The sequence below is a fragment of the Cydia amplana genome, chromosome 12 (assembly GCF_948474715.1).
Source record: "Cydia amplana chromosome 12, ilCydAmpl1.1, whole genome shotgun sequence".
In the NCBI taxonomy this organism is placed as follows: Eukaryota; Metazoa; Arthropoda; class Insecta; order Lepidoptera; family Tortricidae; genus Cydia; species Cydia amplana.
In genome coordinates this window covers 6,803,585-6,824,866 of record NC_086080.1, presented here as the reverse complement: position 1 = coordinate 6,824,866, position 21,282 = coordinate 6,803,585, and the positions used below count along the sequence as shown (strand labels likewise).

The window sequence follows — 21,282 nt, the reverse complement described above, 5'->3', positions numbered from 1 at the left end:
GAGACTTCCTTAATACCAATGTCAACGTTTAAATATAACCCTATGACATCCGTAGACTTTGAACGAATATTTTCGACTCATAAATGGACCCAGACCCAGTGTTGTTTTCAAAATGACTGGCGTTTTTTAGAGCCTTGCGCATAAGCCATCTTACAGTGCCATTGACATCAACTGTCAAATTCGAATCACAAAGTCTAAATTTTACACATCTTATACAAACTTATCAATTAATTCATACAGTCGATTTACTTCATGATTGAGACTTGGTTTTTATACATTTTGTTTTCTACTTTGAGGCAAACAGAATAGATTTTCAAAGCACACTGCCTATACTGCCGTGTCACGCGCATCTCGTGTAACTTTAAAAGTTGAGTTGCGAGATAATTACGTTTAAAGTTTTAAAGATTCAAATGCTGTTATCGTTGACGGTTTAACGTATTTTTATTTTTTTTCTAATCTACCTACATGTAGGAAATATGGTCACAGAATAGGATCTTTTTTTTTTTTTTCGCAGAATTGAATAGTTTTCATTTTATTCGAATTAAATGGTTCCGCATGACCAACTCTTCCATACTATAGTGGTCACACGAAGTCATGTAAGTCAAGTTACATGACATACGCGTGATCGATCAGACGTGCCACGTATTAAGCGAAATAATATTGTTGTCATATAAACCAAGCGCTCGGCCAGTCATGCCAAATTGCCTAACTCCGGTAACTTAAGAACTTATCATGCAACTCAAGTTAATCGAGTTGTCTGACGCCATCGGCAAAAAAATGAAGTTACATGAGTTAGTCATATGCTTTTCTCAGTAAATAATGAAGATTTTCAAAATGATCTTTTAGAAGATATATATTTAATGGTTTTTAAGACTATTTAGACTAGTTACCCGTAACTCATGTAACTCGAGTTAACGGAGTTTGGCGTGACACGGCAGTATAGTACGATTCTTAGTAATTATTGCAAATATCATGAAAATAAGAACTTATCTGTCAATAACAAACTAGAGGTAGCAAACAGTAAATAAGATACATAATATGCATACACCTATATCTGAATTAAAATTTACGTTTTCAGGTAGATATTTATGAATTTCAATGGTTAGGATGGTTAGATAGGATAGATGAGGCCATAATCCAAAATAAGGTTTAGTTTTTTAACATTCGGGCATAAATTACGAGTAGGTAATAACAACAAATAAGAAATTAGCTTTGACTTTGGCACTTCAAATAATAATTTAATAACATTTATACCATTTATAACAGAACCTTCTATCTGCAATTAGGTACCTATTTACATTTTATAATTATTACACATGATTTTTGTTTTCTACAGTCAGAATCACAGATTATTAACTACTTACTTCGTACTACCTACTAGAAAAAAAATCATGCTAGGAACGAGCAGGTTAACTAGATGGTGTTGACTTTAGTAGGTAGATTAGGTACATTCGGTTACATTCTTTCTTATTTAGAGCAAAACGGATTAATTCAACCACAAACACCATCTTGTGTAACTGATCTTTTACGAGTATGTTCTTCTTCTTGACGATGTCTAAACTGTCTAAACATACTAAATGCTATAATTTGTATAAGTCTGTGAGCAAGTAATGAGCAATTTATTAAAGTAACTTGCGTATAGGTAATTAAACAATATAATTAAAATTTAAAATAATTTATAAACTGAAATTTAATTTACAAAGAAAAAAAAACGATTTTTGTACCATTACTTATATCGATAAAATGTGTTTATGGTCGTACTGGTAATGGATTAGTAGATTTATCCTTTTGCCGGATACCTTCTGCTATCTTACTGCTGAGAGGTATATTATATAACATACCTCTCTTTGTCCCTCTCAGCAGAAAGTGTCCTGAAAAGGATAGGTACATAAAAATAACCTCTTTGGCCAGTTTATTTCGAGTTGCTCTAGGTTATCCTACATCACACGAGCACTGGGATACGCTTTGAGCGCACTTGAATGTTATTTGCCTTGTGCTATAACCGTTTCTCAGCGAGCGCGGGCGTCCGCGGTCCGTTCGGCACGGGGGGCTCCTGAAGTGGGAAGGGGGGAAGGCCCCCCCGCAGCGCGCGGGCGTCCAGCTGCAGCTCGGCGGCGGGCGCGGGGGGTGCGGCCGGCGGGGGAGCGGGGACTGAGGGGAAGTCTGTCGGATCCGTCTGCACTTGGCGGTCTAAACACGAGCTCGGTGTGCGATCTGTAATATGGATTAAATATGATATAGACAGATGAATAAGGTCTTCTTACAAATGAAAAGACGTGGCATGAAAATACAGAAGGAAGTGTTAGAACGATTCAGGTTGAGTGAGCTTTGATAGCTCATTTGGTTAGATGGATTGGACCCAGAGTCCAAGAGGATCGCGAGTTCAAATTTCGCTCAAGGTGATCACACAAGCCCGGACGTTGCGCTCCGGTCGGTATTACTCGTATGTAGGTATAAACGCGTGGAGCGGTCAGTTAACGGCGTGGCTATCAAAGATGCATGTAACGGCAGCGGCGCCCACGACAGCGACGCAGACATCGAACACCGCAGCTCCGTTGTCAACCGCGCATCATCAGAAAAACCCATCATTCCGCTATGGACTGAACAAGCAAACATACCGTCGTTAAGCGTGGAGCGATCAGTCGACGGCGTGGCCGTCAACGGCGCGCGCGGCGGCAGCGGCGCGGCCGCGCCCACGAGAGCGGCGCAGACGGCGCCTCCGGCCGCTCCGCCACCAGCCGCGCGCCAGCGGCCCGGCATCAGGCAACCCCTGACGTTGCGCTCCGGTCGGAACAGGATTATGTACACCTGGAAACAAGATTTAGTTGTTAATTGTTAGTAAATTTAAGACTTTTGGTGATACTTGGAGGTCTTCAAGGGCTTACGTGAAATTTATGTAATGTTTTTAGCATTTTTACAAATCAGAGTCTCTCAGAATTTACTAAGACGCCAACTGCAGATAAGTAGTTTTCTTTAGATCCTCGCCAAAGTAAAAGTCAGAGACGGGCGAAAGAAAAGAAACGAATAAACTAAGCTAGATAGAGATGAGGATGGTAGAAACTTATAGTGCCACATGATACATATGACTCGCTTCATAAAAAATATAAAAGCATAAACACTAGCACACGAGTCTGCCGCCGCCACGGAATGCAAGAACTTATGAAGACCTTACCTTAGGAGCGAACAGACAGGCAAGCGTGACTGACGCACTGAGAGAAATGGTGACGGCAATTGTCGTGACTCGTAACGCCACGTGGCTTGCCGTGCCGAAGTATAGCGGCACGAAGGCGAGCCAGATCACGCAGGTCGTGTACATCGTAAAACCTGCAAGGGAACATGCGAGGAGGGTGCGGTTACATCGTGGTATATCCAACGCTACTGGTACTCTGTATAATTTGAAGCTAGAGCAAGTTATATTAAAAGCCAACTGAGTTGATGGTAAGAAAAGATGAGTGGGGGTTGTAGAATATGGAAAGTCGATGTCATTCACTCTCTCACTGAAAAATGAAGTGTTGTGGTATTTGGTCATAATAATTTCTCAGTTCTTTGCGAGGAGATTAGAGACAAGGTGGTGATGCAAATTGGTAATTAATTACAACATCAGTACACTCACCGATATGCTTGCTTTCATTGAAAGCTTCAGGGATCTTGCGTGTCAGCACAGCGTAGACCGTGCATGTTGCGATGAGCGCAGCAGGGTAGCTGAATGCTAGTGTGTATGACGCATCGACGTATGCGTCACAGACGAGTACGGCTGTCTCGCGTGATGGTAAATGCCTAACCGCCCGCGCGGGTGCCGCAGCCTGCCATACTCCCACTATGACAACCTGAGGACAATAACATAATTTGTTACCCAGGGAGAGAAGCTAAACATTGGTCACATCCAATTTATAGGCTCTAACATCTTTACCTGAACACCAACGAGTAATGCGCACACGCCAAGCTGCGAGCGCGGTGATATGAAAGCAGGCCGTCGCGCTGATCGCTCACCCGCCGCGAATATACGCGCGATTCGATTGGTCTTCGTGAGCAGCGCCGCGTAGACTATCGTAAAGCATAGCCCGGTGCCGAATCTGTTAAAAGATGTTTTATTTAGGTTTATTCTACTTCAACTGTTTTTTAATCGGAACAGGATGTCAGGAATAGATATCTTTAGTATTGCATTGTAAGCAACAGTACCTATAGATTAATCATACCATAAAAGTTAGAACTTCTAACGGGCAATGGGAATACGTCTGGAGATCATGTAATGCAGATATGATATTCTGCTAAGAATACTACGAGTAACATTATGTAATATGACGATAGGCGCTTACCGTTGCACAGCACACAAGGCATCCGTAGGCCGGAGAACGAGGGCGAATGTGACGAGGTAGCACATCAGGATACCGCCGAGAAGTATGTAGCTCAACTCGCGCCCGCTCGCGCGGACCACAGGGGTGTCTCTGCGCCATATCCATACGCTGATGACAAACCTGCAAACAGGCATCATCAGCATTCAGGTGGATGATTGTTGAAGTAATGTTTATTGAAAATCTTGTCACTCACTAAGTCAAATAGATAGTCACTTAGTTTGTGTTTAATCATGTATTTTCATAGTTGTTTCCGTGCAATGGATAATGAAACTCGAGTCTTGTGCAATAATGGCTAAGTACCAGATGAGTTTTTGGCGATATGTAGCAGTAGCGGGCAGAAGGGTGCAGTACGTTGCGTTAAGAAGTGTGCAGCACGTTAATTAGAGCCAGTGGTCGCTGAAGCCACTTACTAGTCGTAGCCTCGGGATTCCTGCTCGGTGAAGAGGATTCCTGGCGCGCTGAGCACGCAGAACTCCAAGATGCACCGCTCGGCGGGAGAAATAGGACGCAGAAAGCAGGGCACAGTGCGTGCACGATGTATCAGGGAATATGCAGCACGCCAGTCACCGTGGGTATTACTCGCAGAAAGGGCTGGTTGTAATGTCGGGATACATACACGGTGAAGAGGATGCCAAGCGCGGAGAACGCCATAGCTCCCCGTGCTGCGGGTGAGGCGGGGCGAAGATAGTCTGCGGGAAGTAAGGCGCAGTGCGTGCGCGTCTCGTCGGGTAGCGTGCCACGTGGACACTCGCGGCACGCCGTCTCTGACTCTGGAGCACGAATCTGAACATTAAAACATTTTTTTAGCTTCCTGTAGTTGGTTTGGTGTTCTTATAGCTCAAAAACGGCTTAAACGATCATTACACCAAAAAAATAACGAGTAGGTATATCAAACCGCGAGTTTGACAGGTTAGCAACATTATGTATTATGTTTTTTATATAGATTGGATAAGGTGATAGCTGTCATCTCCACACATTTTATGACCTTATAACTTTAAACGAGCAATTCTTTTATATCTATCTATCTAATACCTTTAAACGAGCAATTCTTGTTAATTTATTTTTATGTATATTTATTTTTATATATATTTTGGGTGATCTCGAAAACGGCTCTAACGATTTCGATGAAATTTGCTATATGGGGCTTTTCGGGGGCGAAAAATCGATCTAGCTAGGTTTTATCTCTGGGAAAACGCGCAGTTTTGAGTTTTTATATGTGTTCCGAGTAAAGCTCGGTCTCCCAGATTAAATTAACCAAAATTGTATTGAGATCACGGCTGTCACCGTACCCAAGCTCAAGCTATGTGAAAAATACTATAGAAACTTATTTAGTGGCATATTATAGCGCCTTCTGTTCGCACATGGTGCAAATTCTTAGTAGACAGGTAGTTTTCCACAGCACACTAGTCCAAACTTAGCAGGACTGCTGGTAAAAAGTTCTTCTATTCGACGCTAGGTGGCATTTTCGTTAGATTTTGTTGCTTAGGCAAATCGTTTACAGATGGCGCTTTAGTAAATTATTGACGAGCAAAGTAATAGATAAGGATGTTATCGCTGACCGATGACCCTGTCTGTCGATGGTCTATGGCTTTTTTGTGTGAGATTGTTGTAACCTTACCTCATACTGCGTGCAGTTGAAGCAGTGCCAGCAGCAGCTCTCTCCCTCTACGTACTGCTTGGCTTGTCCCAGCTCGCACTCAGCGCTGCACACGGACTCGGGGGGCCGAGGTGATTCCAATTTGAACTGGATTTCTGCAAATAATTGGCAAAGGTATATTATTATTATTATTTCGTTATGTGTACTTATATTAGAGCTGATACTCACGTGACGTAAACTTAGCACCCAATGAGGGTATGTACTTTATAAAGATTATTAAAAAAATAGGTACGTGTAGCAAAGATTTATTAAAATACGTGAGTTATAGATCATTATTCCTTAAAACGAAAATACATTATTATAAGTTTTTTTTTGTTGGTGATCAGAAGTGACATGTAAGGTAGCTTATATAAAAAACCGTATGACAATAACCTACCGTCCATTTCGAGTTCAAGCTCGCCATCCAGGTACCGTCCGACCCTTAGCCAGCGAAATATCCCCGGCTCCACCTGCTTGAAATGCATGATATTGTATCGCGCAGGACCATCGCCGTTGTTGTCGAAATGGAACTCTTCGCGGCTCAGCCCAGTGAACCGCACATTCCTCAGGTACCGTAGAAGGAGAGGTCCCTGAGGAGGTTTCATTGCCGAGCACAATCCTGGAGCGCCTCCGCACTCAACCGCATGCATGTCTCGTAAAGCGTGAGCAAATGCCAATACAGCATCAGCTACAAACTGGAGTTGAGCTTCTAACTCTGTGTTCTCATTCGTCAGTTGTTCTTTTCCTGTACAGCGGCGAGTATGGGCGTTGTACGGCGTGCGGGCAGCCCCTGGGCCTTCCCAGCGGCATTGGAACTGCTCTTCCCAGAATTCTGCAAAGAGAAAATTGTTAGAATGAGTAAAACGGTTTGCTTGGAATGCGATGTACCTATAGACCCTATAGTTTCCCCCCTGCACATAACACCGGTGTCCAGTAAGCCCCAAACTAGGCTGAGCCTGTATCTTGGGGCTTACAAAAAAGAGTAAGTAACAGATTGGATAAACTAAACCTAATTAACCCTTTAACCGCCAGAGTCTGATATATAAGACATTACATATCCAGCTCATTTCGCCGCAGTCTGATAAATAAGTCAAAGATCTGATTTGGTTTTTACAGCACATTTATAACTCCCGTAACTATGCCAACTTTACTCTGCGTGGTACAATTACTGTCGGTGGCGACACGAGCACTCTCGATCAAAAATTGCTGGCGGTTAAAAGGTTAAAATTATCTGTGAGAGTGGGTGACAAGGTTATGCTTATAGGGTATGTATGTGTGTTAGATATGAGCGCCGCGCCGGCGCGCCGCCGCCGCCGACTAAATTTTCGCGCCGCCGCCGCCGACGCTGCGCTATCGGCGTGACATCGGCGTGACCTTGGTAGTTACTACTACTTTCAGAGGTTTCAGAATCAGATAATATATATTCAATCGAGGTTAGATCTTTAACGGTGCCACTTCGAATAGTTTATAGGCATTCAAAAGGTATTTTAGGCCCATATAATTTATAAATATCGAAGGTAAATGCAAATTTATCTGTCTAGTAACCGCGCTACTAGTCTTGGGGAAACGAAATTATTTAATATCAATTTAAACATCAATATGCTCGTAATAAACATACTGATTTCCTTCGATTTTTATTGTGGAACGTTCTAGATTAAAATTTATAGATTGTATATACACTAGAAATATGTCAATCACAATGAAAAAATTAACTGTGATCAACTCTGGCTATTTAACGTGACACTCGAACTCACATCTTTGGATTATCGACCCAATGCATAACTAAATTTGCCAGCTATTAACCATCCGACATATACCGCGAATTTAACTAGGTATTGCAAGCATGATTAAACGTCTTTAAAAGGTATAAAAAGGGGTTAATTTTGAGATATCAATGGTTTCCACGCCCAAATGTCCGGCCGTTGGCTTCGCACGGAAGGGCGTCGGAATCGGGTTTCATTTAAACTTGGCCACTGTTCAAATTTCAAGCTCTGCTCTCTCGCAGCTCAATTTTTGGCCTTGCATCGCTTGCATGGAAGTAAGCAGCTATCTGAACCTGCAAGTTTTTGGCCCTGTTTGGAGCTCAACTTTCGGCCTCTTTTAAAACGCTTGAGCATTGGTCCTTGTCTGATCTTAGCTCCATTGCAGCTCGGCCTTTGGCGTCGCACGATTGCGCCCGCAGGAAAGCTCCAGATCTTTAACACTATGGCTTCGGTCTTTATCGGCCTTTGACCTCGCTCTGCTCTCTTGTAGCTCGGCCTCGCATAGAAGCGCGCCGCAATCAGTGCTCCAGGCGTTCGGCCGTCAGCCAAGCGTACACTTGGCGTTCGATTCTTAGCTGTACGTATGCTTACCTGCAGCTCATCCTCTGGCCTCGCATTGGGAGGCGTCGAAATCAAGTCTTCGGTGTTACATGGAGCTCGGCCTTGGGCCTCACTTTTCGACATAAATCGGTTAATGACGGAGCTCGATTTTCCATGCACTGTCTACAAGACGTTTCTCTGGTACATTCAATCCGCAATTTTTTACTTAGCACAAAAGATAAGGGCCTCGCTAAGATCTTCCGGCCAGAACCTCGCCAAGATTAAGACCGCCTCTGATGCCGCGCGATACCGCTTATCCACAGCTTATACGATATAAATCTTTTTTCGTACCATTATTCAATAAATTATCATTTAAAATAAAATTGCATTTATTTTATAACTTTCTTACAGCAAAAACATGTTTTTTCAGTAAAATTTTGGTTTGGATTCTTTTTTTCATATATCGAAGGTGTTTCAAGGCCACGCCGCCGATTCGCCGCCGCCGCCGACCAATTTTGACCGGCGCGCCGCCGCCGGCTAAATGCCTATCGGCGCTCATATCTAATGTGTGTATGTAACAACTCATTCAACTGTTTACCGTACTCTCATAATAACAACTCTCAGAATATTTTCAACATATTTCAAATTTATCTTTGAAGTTTTTGAAGGCGTGGTGAGAACATAAATCACAAGAAGCTTTTATTGGAAACTCAAAGTCTCGCAAGAATGCCCATTAAGTCGTAAAACTAACGAGAACTTACCAACTTTCGCCGGGTAAAAGTTGAAATGCAAGTTCTAGTTTTTCTTTAACGCTCTGCTATCTAATAAATAGAGTCCATCTAGACTAACATTTGCAATGACCTTGAAGTGATTTAAGTAGGGAAGTGCCATTATAAAAGCCAAATTTGTATAGTGATATGATACATTTTCACACTCAGCATCAAGCTCCCAGCTTGGTCCAATTCTATGTTCAGTCGTTAAAGAGTCATTATGTTGAAATAGACACAAACCTAACCTAACTTAATTTCAAGTGATCTTAGTACAGTCACGATTAAAAATATCGATACCGACCAAGTGCTAAAAATAATATGTATACACCACCTTAATATATGGGCAATAAGCTCATGTATACATATTTTTGGCACTTTGTCCGCATCGATATTTTAGAGGTGGCTGTACCTATGGCACGGACGCAGAAAAAAGATGCAGTTTACCTACAAACCAGGGGTTCCGTTTGTTGTTGTCCACGGTCAGGTTGAGGAAGTACTCCCGAAAGCCCTCGACCGGCCGCGCCAGTGGCTGCACGGAGATGGTTCCTTCGACCGCGCGCTCTCGACCTGTTACACAGATTATTAAACAATGTTATTACTTCGTTTTCTGTTTTTTTCTCGTGATAATTTTTCAAAGTTTTAGTATAGATAGGGAGGTAAGTACCTACAAAAACTCGTACAGCTTATTATTATTTTTGTTAGAAGGTAATTGACATTTTTAAATATGTTTTTACTCAATACTGATGCGCCGCGTCATTAAATACAATGAGCTCCATCAATATACGAAATCATGAGCCAAGAAGTTAAACATAAATTTTAGCTATGATAATCTTTGCAAAAGTCAGGCTAACAATTTTTGTTCTATAAACAATATCAGTAAATATAATGTATTATTCTTTATTGTGCACGGTTACAGTGCATGCATAATTATGAAAGTTTATTGTGTGCCATAATATACCAACTTTATTTACTTAAAAATTTTATTTCCTACGATGCAACAAATTGCAACAATTTCGTTGGGAAGATAGACCTACCACATGAATCCTACCGACTGTGCCAATACAAAAGGCAATATCACTACACTTTATAAAACAAAGTCCCCCGCCGCGTCTGTCTATTTGTGTGTATGTATGTTCGCGACTACGACGAACTCGACACCTACTGAATGGATTTTCATGCGGTTTTCACCTATCAATAGCGTGATTCTCGAGGAAGCCGCTAGTAAAAAAATAAAGTTTAGTGTTGCGGATAGTTTATAAATAACTAGATCGATGGACTTGAAGCGAATCGGAATGACCACATTTTACTTCATACTATGATCAGTTAGTTACATTCAAGAAAGTTTATACAAGAGTGGAAACTAGTCTGTAGAGTTGATTGTCACCTCCAGGTTTGACTACATTCGTCCTGACCATGGACAGGAATACTTGCCTGTGGCGACGAGAGCTCGCGCCGACCAGCCATCTGAGCCGACCCAGCCGAATGTCCCCTCCGCACCTGCCCGCACCACCGCCTGCATCACTCCCGCTACCTCTTGGTCTGACCCGAACACTATCACTCCTGAACATAGGTAGATAGATAAAATACTCTTTATTGGCACACCTCAGTAAAAAGATACAAAAGAAAAGAACAATTGATTAAATGTAGAGGCAGACAAAAAGCGGTCTTATCGCTCTTTCAGACAACCATACAAACACATATATACAAAAACCGGCCAAGTGCGAGTCGGACCCGCGCACGGAGGGTTCCGCACCATCAACAAAAAATAGAGCAAAACAAGCAAAAAAAAAAGCAAAAAAACGGTCACCCATCCAAGTACTGACCCCGCCCGACGTTGCTTAACTTCGGTCAAAAATCACGTTTGTTGTATGGGAGCCCCACTTAAATCTTTATTTTATTCTGTTTTTAGTATTTGTTGTTATAGCGGCAACAGAAATACATCATCTGTGAAAATTTCAACTGTCTAGCTATCACGGTTCGTGAGATACAGCCCGGTGACAGACGGACGGACGGACGGACGGACGGACGGACGGACGAACGGATAGCGGAGTCTTAGTAATAGGGTCCCGTTTTTACCCTTTGGGTACGGAACCCTAAAAATGAGCTGTCTTTGATATCGAACCATACATTAAAAATATATAACTGATAACATAAATACAGTCATATTCATTCTGCAATGCATCACATCAGTTACATTACTCAAGAATTCCTTTGCGCACCTGTAAGTGACCTTACCGTGTTGCAAGCAGCAAGTGAATTATTAAATTTTTTACGCCCGCTTTAAAAATACCTCCCACGGTGAGAACGTTAATAAATAGTGCACTTACCTCTCGCCCGAGGTCGTGAAAGCAGACGCGCCACTATAGCATCATAAGCACTGGCAGTAGCTTCGCCGGAATCCTTTACTAGTCGTTCTTTCACTGCTATACATATTTCGTTTCGGGCTAGAAGCGTTTCTAGTTCTTCGAACGCCTGTAAACAATACAGAACCAACATTTTAATTTTAATGAAATATGTTACTTAAAAGTCGGTAATTGCCAAGGATTATCTTAGTAAATGTAATCTGGCAAATGAAACAGCAATATCACTTGTTTGGATCATTACCTGGCCCCTGTTTCACCATGCTGACAATTTGTCGCCTGACAGTGTCAATTCAATACAATTTTGAGAGATTTGGCGTTTTTAGGTTATAGATTAAATGGAGATAACACCTGTCATCCTACCCATCGAGTTTGAAAAATATTATAGTCCACCCAAGTAAACTTTGACGTTACGATGTAGCGTCGTTACTTACTGACCCAGAAATTAACAGTCACCTGCAATAATATGAAGGGACAACGAAGGCCGCAAAAATATCTGACATGATCTTATTTGTAGAGCCATAAGAGCGTGTTACACATTTGAGCGGCCTTCAAAGAGTAACAAATTATTGCAGGTGACTGTACAGGAAATTATCAGTGTCAGGTGTCAATTAGGACGTGAAATAATGGTACGGGAAATGACACCAGAAATACCCTAATTCGATGGATAACGGTATACATGTATTTGATAAATAATAAATAATACAAGTGGAGCCTATGTCTTGAACGGTATTGGATTAATATTATTATCCTACAATCTGTCAAATAGGACATTCAATACACAAAACACTAATAATATTTTACTCGTTTATACCGTTCGAGTAAAGGGTCTGTTGTAGCCTTTAAGTCATGGTTTTGGATAACGACCAAAAAAACACTGTTCAGCCCACGTTGGCTCAGTGTGGCTTAACACGGTTACACTAATGAAACTAAATTGAATGTACATTTAACCTCACGAAGCTTTTCTTAACTGAAAACTAGCTGGAAGAAAATAAAGTGTGTTCTAAACAAGTTCCGAGTTGATTTTTTAACCGGTCTCGCGTCTTGCTGAATTTTAATCAGATAATAAGCTGAACTTTAGCGGCTAAAACGTTGTTCACGTACTTAATATAGACTATTGTTGACTAAAATTACCACAAGGGAATGTTTTCAGACTGGATATTTTCATAGGAACTTAACCAAAGTTAACTTACTAAATATATCTAAAAAAACCGGTCAAGCGTGAGTCGGACTCGCGTTTTAAGGGTTCCGTACATTACCCAATGTTTAATAATGTATTTTTATGTGGAACGTGAATGAAATATCTTTAAAAAACCCGTAGGGCTCGGATCAAAAACTAAGTAATCTCACGCTTGTCTGCACATATCTAATAGGTTTTCCTGAACTACATAATTTGTGTATTTTTTTCATAATTTTAGACCCAGTAGTTTCAGAAATAAACAGACGGACAGCCAGACAGACTGACGCACGAGTGATCCTATAAGGGTTCCATTTTTTTCCTTTTGAGGTACGGAACCCTAAAAATAGAGAAAAGTTTTGTAACTGAAAATTTCTCGTCACTGCATAGCTGCATTCACCTTAATTCCATAGTTGGACTCCTCGTAGATGATGGAAACGTATCGCCATCCGAAGTTCTTGACGATCTCGACCATAGCTCTCACTTGGTGCAGATCTGAAGGTATAGTACGAGTGAAGTATTCGAAGCGTGCTTTGTTTGACAGCTCTGGTGACGTTGAGAAGTAGGAGACCTGAGAACGTGAACTGTATTTATTTCATGTAATAGACCAGTGTGCTTGATGTAATGGCAAACAACGGACAAAATGCAGGAGCTCATCGCTGCTAAATCTTATTAGAACAGGAAGTTATCAATATTGACAGTTAAAATAAATAAATAAAAACACTTAAAATAAAAACTTATAAATAAAAAATTTGGCCTAGGTCGTGCTCGCTCGGTAGGGTAGCCAGAAGGCTGGCCGCATTGCCCCGCTGGATGGCAATGCTGATCCGCTGGGCAAAATATTGGCCAGCCCTCTGGCTTTGACAGCTCCTCATACAGGCTACGCGCGCTAGGTCCCCACGGCCCCAGGGTTTCCACCCCAAACGCCGCAAATATGTAGCTACCACCTAGTGTCGCATATTTGATATTTATAAAGAGCATCTGGCTTTGTGGCATCTTTTTTACCTAGTGCTGCATAAATTTATGTACCTGGGGGATCTTGAACAATCGCAGCAGGTTGGCAACTTGAACGGAAGTGACGCTGGAGGCGGCGCCCACGACACCGGAAATGATTTGCCGCTGTACACCACGAGTTGCGCACGCGTACTCCTCCTCTATATTGCTGATCGAGCCTGCAATAACAATAACAGGTTGACCTCCCTAACTTTCCTCATTTTCATCACCATCCTTGTCCTTGGCTACTGTTTTAGAGCCCAGGAACTCTGAGCGGACATGCCATACTGTGGAAATCGTTTGAGTATCTATGTGCGCACGTCATGTCTGTATACGCATCAATGTGTGTGTCAAGGTCTTTAAGGCAGTGAGTTGAAAATATTTTTGCGAAAACGTTAATGGCAAGGGGGCACAAGAAAAAGTTATTATTTACTTGAAATTAACAAGCACTTGGCACAATACAGCGTCATTTTGAACTTCCCGTCATCGCGTTGTTAACGGAACTGACTGCCGTATTCGAACTTCAAGATATTTACAAGAGACGACACGTACTAGATCCATTCTAGATACGTTATAGTTTAGATTTCAACTAGTTCTCTTTTGCAGCGCAATTCGGGCAACCAATGTCACTTTTACGATAGATCGTGTTAGATATCTATTAGATGTGAATTAGATCTCTAAGTAATATCTTGTGGAAATCGTTCAAGAGTATCTCCAGAATCGCGGAAATGTCAAATTTGACAGGTTAGATTAGATCTTAAACATATCGTTATCGTATCTTGGCGATGTCTAAATAGTAGTTTATGCAACAGTGATATAATAAGGGTTCTTAAAATTCAAGGGTCGAAGTTACAAAACGAGACGTAGTCGAGTTTTGTAAAAAAAGACCCGAGAATTTTAAGAACCAATTATGAGCTGTTGCATACATTACTTTTTCTATGACAGCTGCAGCAAAAAAAAAAAAAAAGAGTTATTATTAAAAAAAAGAGTTATTATTAAAAAAAAAAGAGTTATTATTAAAAAAAAAGAGTTATTATTAAAAAAAAAGAGTTATTATTTAAAAAAAATTGAGTTATTATTTAAAAAAAAAAAGTTATTATTTAAAAAAAAAAGAGTTATTATTGTAAATGAAAACATACCTCTTTCAATCAAGATGATCGGAACTTGTATCTTTAAAAAAAATAAAGCAGTTGTATTATACTCATAAGATGACTGCTAGCAGTCATCTTATGAGCCTATAGACAAAGCATTCAAATGACATTGCTTTAGATATCACTGTCAGTCATTTAATTGACACATTTAAGTGCTGGAGTAGAAAAAGATATCTAATAGATGTCTATTAGAAAATCCGAATCGGGAGATTCTGCCAAAATACTTTCAGTTTCACGCCACGGGTTGAGGTGATTACGTTTGAGGTGGGGTGTAGGGTGATAATACTATTACTTATTCCGTGGTAATAGCGCCTGACGACTACACGAATTTTAGATGTACCTAATTAAATGCGGCCACTAGCAATTAAGCTCGCCGGAGAAACCAAGTTTAACGGTGATTAAATTTGTTCACTGTAGGTTAAGGCTGTAAATAAGAAGATGTTTTTATTAAAAGTTATCTTTATTTAATCAACACTGTCTTCATACATGAAGCCATCATGACAATGTCTGGTGTTGCCATAGTCTACTTATAATATCCCTCTTACATCCCCTTTCTTTTCAAGCAGCTACAACCATGACATGTCTGTCTACTAGCAAGTAGACTTTTTACAATAATAGCTAAATAATTAAAACACATATAAAAGCATAAACTATCAAATTTAATCAGTTTGATAATCACAGAGATAGCTAGGTTTCTTAATCAGTCGACCTGCTCTAGTTCTTATAGCAGAATTGTTATTTTCATTAGCAATACTTTGACCATTCTCATTTTGTTCTGTGTAGTTCTGAACATCAACAATATTCTTACTTTGTTCTGAAACATAGCTATCATCTGTCATATCAGCAATACTATTTCTTCTATACCCTTCAAATACTGTCAACGGTTCCTCCTCATCGCTATACAATATTGGGCTATCTCTTACAGTTTTCATTTCTCTCTGATTTTTACAATTTATTAAGTACCTTCTATTCCTAAACAAGTTCTGTCCAGTTTCTGTTTTAATTTGAAAAGAGTTGGGTCTGCTATCTTTTCTCACTACTTCAGCATAGCTGTTAGGTTTATTATTATTAAGTAATACAACTTTTTGACCCTCATCTAGCTTTCCCAAGTTTTTTGATCCTCTATCATAGTACTGTTTTTGTTTCCATGCATTGTCATACAATATTTTTTGCACATTACAATTTTCTTTACTAGGTTTCTGAATACTAGGCAACAAACCCTTAATTTTCCTGCCCATTAACAATTCTGAAGGCGTATTATAATTAAATTCCTTTGAAATTGGTGTGTTCCTATATTCTAACAGGCTTAAGTATCTATCTTTTTGTTCATAATCAGCTTTTTTAAAAAGATTCTTAGTTATTTGAATATATCTCTCCGCTAATCCATTAGACTGGGCATAGGTAGGACTGCTTGTTTTGTGTACAAAACCCCAACTAGTAACAAATTCTTTAAATTTGATACTAGTATAGTTAGTCGCCCCATCACTATACAAATATTCAGGGATCCCAAATCTACTAAAGATAGCTTTCAATGCATCTATTGTAGTTTCTGGTCGTAAATCTTTCAATTCTGACACTTCAAAGTATTTGCTATAGTAATCCACTACAATTATAAAGTTTTTTCCTTTATAGTGAAATACATCTGTACCCAAGTGCCACCATGGCTTATTTGGCATTTCCCTAATTTGCATAGGTTCTTTTATATTATTTTTCTTAAACCTATCACATGTACTACAATTCAAAACTTTATTTTCAATGTCTCTTGACATGAACGGCCAAAACATGCATGATCTAGCCCTAGCCTTACACTTATCTAATCCCATGTGATTGTAATGAATACGCTCTAACATGTCTGATCTTAAGGTTTGTGGAACAATAATACAGTTATTCTTGAAAATCAGTTCATCACACACATACAGTTCTCCACTAAATGTAAAGTATGGTCTCAAACTATTAGGAATATCTTTAATACTTGGCCATCCATTCAAAATGTAATATTTTATTTGTTGTAAATCTGTGTCTTTATTTGTCTCATCCTTAAAAATTTGTAATTTCCTATCTGTTACTGGTAAAGAACTCACAACCATCCTAACTTGAGCCTCAATTTCCTGTTCTAGAAGATTATCATTTGTTTTTAAATTATGTCTAGATAATGCATCAGCTATCAAAAGGTCTTTTCCAGGTTTGTATTTCACAATTATGTCATATTTCTGCAAGTGTAAACGCATGCGCTGTAATCTTAATGGTATATCACATATGGGTTTCTTAAAAATTGACTCTAAGGGTCTGTGGTCAGTCTCAACTGCAATTTGTTTACCATAAATATATTGATGATAGCGAGAACATCCAAATAAAATGGCTAAGAGTTCTTTTTCAATTTGAGCATATAATTTTTGAGTGCTGGTCATGGATTTGGAGGCATAAGCTACCGGTAAGTCATTTTGTAATAATACCGCTCCAAGAGCGTCTTTTGAAGCATCTACTGACAATTTCACTGGTCTACTGACATCATAATATTGCAGCACAGGGTCTGAAACTAATATTTTTTTAAGTTCACAAAAGGAATCATCATGTTCTTTTGACCACAACCATTCTACATCTTTTTTTATTAAATTTCTTAGAGGACTACAAACTTGTGATAAAGATGGTATAAACTTGGCCACATATGTGATCATTCCTAACAAGCGCTGCAATTCTTTTACATTTTGTGGCTTTTCCATTTTAATTATAGAGTCTATTTTTGTAGGATCAGGCTTTATACCATCTTTAGTCAGTAGGTGTCCTAGATATTCTATTTCTGACTTTCCAAATACACACTTAGTTGAATTAAACTTTACCCCATTTTCTTTTGCCATTTGTAATACTTTTAATAAACGTTCATCATGTTCTGCTTGATCTTTACCATATACTACTAGGTCGTCAACAAACACTTCACATCCATTTATATTTTGAAAAATTTCTTTATATCTACGATGAAAAACTTCTGGTGCAGAACAAAGCCCATATGGTAGACGTTTAAAATAATATCTACCAAAAGGTGTAGAGAACGTGCACAGTTTAGCACTATCCTCATGAAGTTTAATTTGAAAGAATGCTGTAGATGCATCCAGTTTACTAAATACTTTAGCACCTGCCATTCTACTAGACACTTCTTCAAAGGTAGGTAATTTGAAATGTTCCCTCATAATACAATTATTTAAATTTCCTGGATCTAAACAAACTCTAATTTTCCCATTCGGTTTTTTTACAATAACTATATTGCTAACAAACTCAGTCGGCTCTGTTATTTTTGAAATAACTTGAAGTTTTTCCATTTTATCTAATTCCCTTTTCAAGCTCTCGTGTAATGATATTGGTACTTTCCTACAAGATTCCACTTTGCCCTGAGCATTTTCTTTTAACTTGATTTTATAGTCTGAACCACTTAAAGTGCCTATAATTTTGTCATCAAACAGTTCTTTATAATTTTCTGTGAGATTATTACAGTCATTTTTTATACAATTTAGATATTTTCTTTCCATTAGTTCTTCCTTGAATATTGATTTACGACCTAACACTGGTAGAATCGGGCGAACTGAGTCGATAACATAGAATTTCAATTGTACTTGTCTATTATTTATAAAATTTCCAGTTAATTTAATTTTACCGACGCAGTTCAGCTCTGTTCCTTCATAATTATACAAGTTGTTTGCATTTTTTTCCACTTTATTTTCTAATCCGAGTTTCTTAACATACCTTAATGGAAGCACGTTGCAGTCCGCACCAGTATCCAATTTAAAGTCTATAATGTGACCATGTATTTGAATGGCCTCATAGTCTTCTTTCCTTTGAATCGAATTAATTTGCACCATACCTAACACAATATCACTTTCATCCGATGACAGATCTACTACATTCACATTCTTGACATTTCTACACATTTTTCCGTAATGCCCGAATTTGTTACACTTTTTGCAAACCTGATTAAACGCTGGACACTTGAAACCATGTACAAAGCCGCATCTGTGACATGGAGGTCTGGTAGTAGACTGTGACCGCTGATATCCACTTGTACCTGCTTCCTCAGATTGATCTCTCATATTTCTTGATCCATAATTTCTTCTCTCTGGTTGTTTTCTTTGTTCAGTATTTTCTTTAGATCTATAACTATAGCTTTTGTCCTTCTTTACTACACTTACTGCTTGTTCTTCAACATCAAAGTCCTTAATTTGTTTTTCTGTATAATCATATGTTTTGCAAATTTTTATGCATTTTGGCAAATCCAGGTCAGATTCTTTGAGTAGACGCTCCACAACATTTTTCTTTTTAATTCCTCTAATTATCTGATCTTTTATTAAACTGTCCCTAAGTGTTCCAAAATTACAGTCTGCACTTAGGGTCCTCAATGTGTTGACATACTCGTCCAAAGTCTCCCCTTCTTGTATTTTACGTCTAAAGAAGACATTTCTGTTGATACTTTCATTGCTTAGTGGCAAGAAATATTTTGAGAACTGCTCAACGAGCTCTTCATAGGTCTTAATTTTTTCATTGTCAAAATTATTGTAAATTTCTATACATTCTTCACCAATGCAATGAAGAAATAAAGCAATCTTGCTTTCTTCGTCTAATCGTTGTTTTGCCCCCGTGGCAGTATAATAGAGTTTAAATCTTTGTAGCCATTTTTTATAATTTTCCGATGGATCTCCTTGTAGGGATAATGGCGGCGGTTGTTTTAGAGTTTCCATTTTATAAGTTCACATCACTAACCACTGCGCCCATTTACTTCTCCTAATACTGTTCACGTTCGTTCACTTTAGATTCGACTGCGCCATGTAAATAAGAAGATGTTTTTATTAAAAGTTATCTTTATTTAATCAACACTGTCTTCATACATGAAGCCATCATGACAATGTCTGGTGTTGCCATAGTCTACTTATAATATCCCTCTTACAAAGGCCACTAATCCATTGGTTCACTAATAGCACTGGCTGTTTAACGCCACCATTTATTTAACGAGCACTGGCCACTCCTAGTTGTGTGGCCAATCAAACGCTTTGGCACTATGCCACACTTACTACATAAAACCACAAATTCGTCCAGTGCTTGTGACAATTGGTGTTTGCCATCAATGCTGCAGGTGTGTGTTCTTAGCTCCTTGTGAGTTCGTCTGTTTAGATGATTTCCGCGATAAAGATCATCTTATGTCTTACCCCGGGATTTATTTTATCTAAGTCGGTCCGGCGATTTAAGCGTGAAAAAGTAACACAGACAGACACAGAATTATTTTCTCATTTATAATATTTAGTAGGTTTCGAAGTCAAATATTCTTGATCGCAGATTAGTATGATGACTGTGATGACGGGAAGAAAATTAATGCAATATTTATGGGAAACTATAACAAATTAGACCATGTCTGGGAAAAGCACTAAACAAGTAGGTAGGTATGTATGTGTCAGTAAAAAGAAGAGCTATCTTGGCAAGGCACCCTTACTTAAAGCCTAGGCAATAATGTTCTGTTATGGCCTACATTAGTACGATATATGTCTTTGCACAGTCATTTGTTAGGTACTTAGGGCCCGATTCGGATTTTGAAATAGACATCTGTTCGATATCTTTAAGACATCGCCGAGATACGATAACGATATGTTTAAGATCTAACCTGTCAAATTTGACATTTGCGCGATTCTGGAGATACTCTTGAACGATTTCCACAAGATATGACTTAGAGATCCAATTCACATCTAATAGATATCTAACTCTGTCTAACGTAAAAGTGACATTGGTTGCCCGAATTGCGCTGCAAAAGAGTTGAAATCTAAACTATAAGGTATCTAGAATGGATCTAGTACGTGTCGTCTCTTGTGAATATCTTGAAGTTCGAATACGGCAGTTAGAAACAATTTGCGACGACGCAGCTTAGTTTATGATATTTTGTCTTTTCCGCAATCGTGATAAATGCTCGTTTGCCGGCCAACACTTTGACTTATCACCTTTAAATGTATGTGAAGAGGGAACGAGAAGCGGCTGTAGTGTGTGTGTAAATGCATTCCCACTCCGTCAAAAAAAAAAGATAAGCACATTGACAAAAGCTTGGATCAAACACGGTATACTGTAACGTAACATAATGCATTGTGTGAAAGCTTTAATCCACAGGTAACAAACTAACCGATAAAGTTAACATAAAAGTTTCTCCTCCGCAAAACCCTCTCGTGTATCGTAAATCCACTTTGTACGGTGTGAAGGCTTACTCTAACTTTGTCCCTGGAGTATTCTACGAGTGAAATGATCTCTTTTGCATATGAGAGACGCGAGTTTGTAAAGCTTCCTGTAAGTAACGCAGCAGGAATGCCGTAAAAAAACACACGTAAGTCACAACACGTTCTTTTATAGCTTCTAGTGGATCGTACGTTTAAATTAGGGGAAAAATGACAACGTGTGGGTTTCATGCCATAGCAGATTATGGTTCAAAAACGACTCATCATTTTTTATAAAAAGATATATACCTACTTAGACTAATTTTTGAGAGGCTCAGTGGGATCTTTAATCTGATGTTCTCCA

General features: G+C 39.2%; 1 protein-coding gene across 1 annotated transcript in view; it reads right to left on the bottom strand.

Annotated features, from left to right (window-relative positions):
• Positions 1–1,911: 1,911 nt before the first annotated feature.
• LOC134652712 (metabotropic glutamate receptor 6-like) overlaps positions 1,912–21,282 on the bottom strand; it is a 29,891-nt gene continuing 10,520 nt past the window's right edge. The window contains exons 4-17 of the mRNA XM_063507874.1: positions 13,631–13,773; positions 13,002–13,172; positions 11,392–11,536; positions 10,496–10,624; positions 9,509–9,631; positions 6,389–6,823; positions 5,974–6,107; positions 4,972–5,138; positions 4,317–4,475; positions 3,911–4,073; positions 3,614–3,827; positions 3,173–3,324; positions 2,619–2,808; positions 1,912–2,214 (exon numbers count right to left, since the gene is read on the bottom strand). Coding sequence (XP_063363944.1) covers positions 1,997–2,214; positions 2,619–2,808; positions 3,173–3,324; positions 3,614–3,827; positions 3,911–4,073; positions 4,317–4,475; positions 4,972–5,138; positions 5,974–6,107; positions 6,389–6,823; positions 9,509–9,631; positions 10,496–10,624; positions 11,392–11,536; positions 13,002–13,172; positions 13,631–13,773 — 2,543 coding nt within the window. The 3' untranslated portion in view covers positions 1,912–1,996. The remainder of the gene's footprint in view (positions 2,215–2,618; positions 2,809–3,172; positions 3,325–3,613; positions 3,828–3,910; positions 4,074–4,316; positions 4,476–4,971; positions 5,139–5,973; positions 6,108–6,388; positions 6,824–9,508; positions 9,632–10,495; positions 10,625–11,391; positions 11,537–13,001; positions 13,173–13,630; positions 13,774–21,282) is intronic.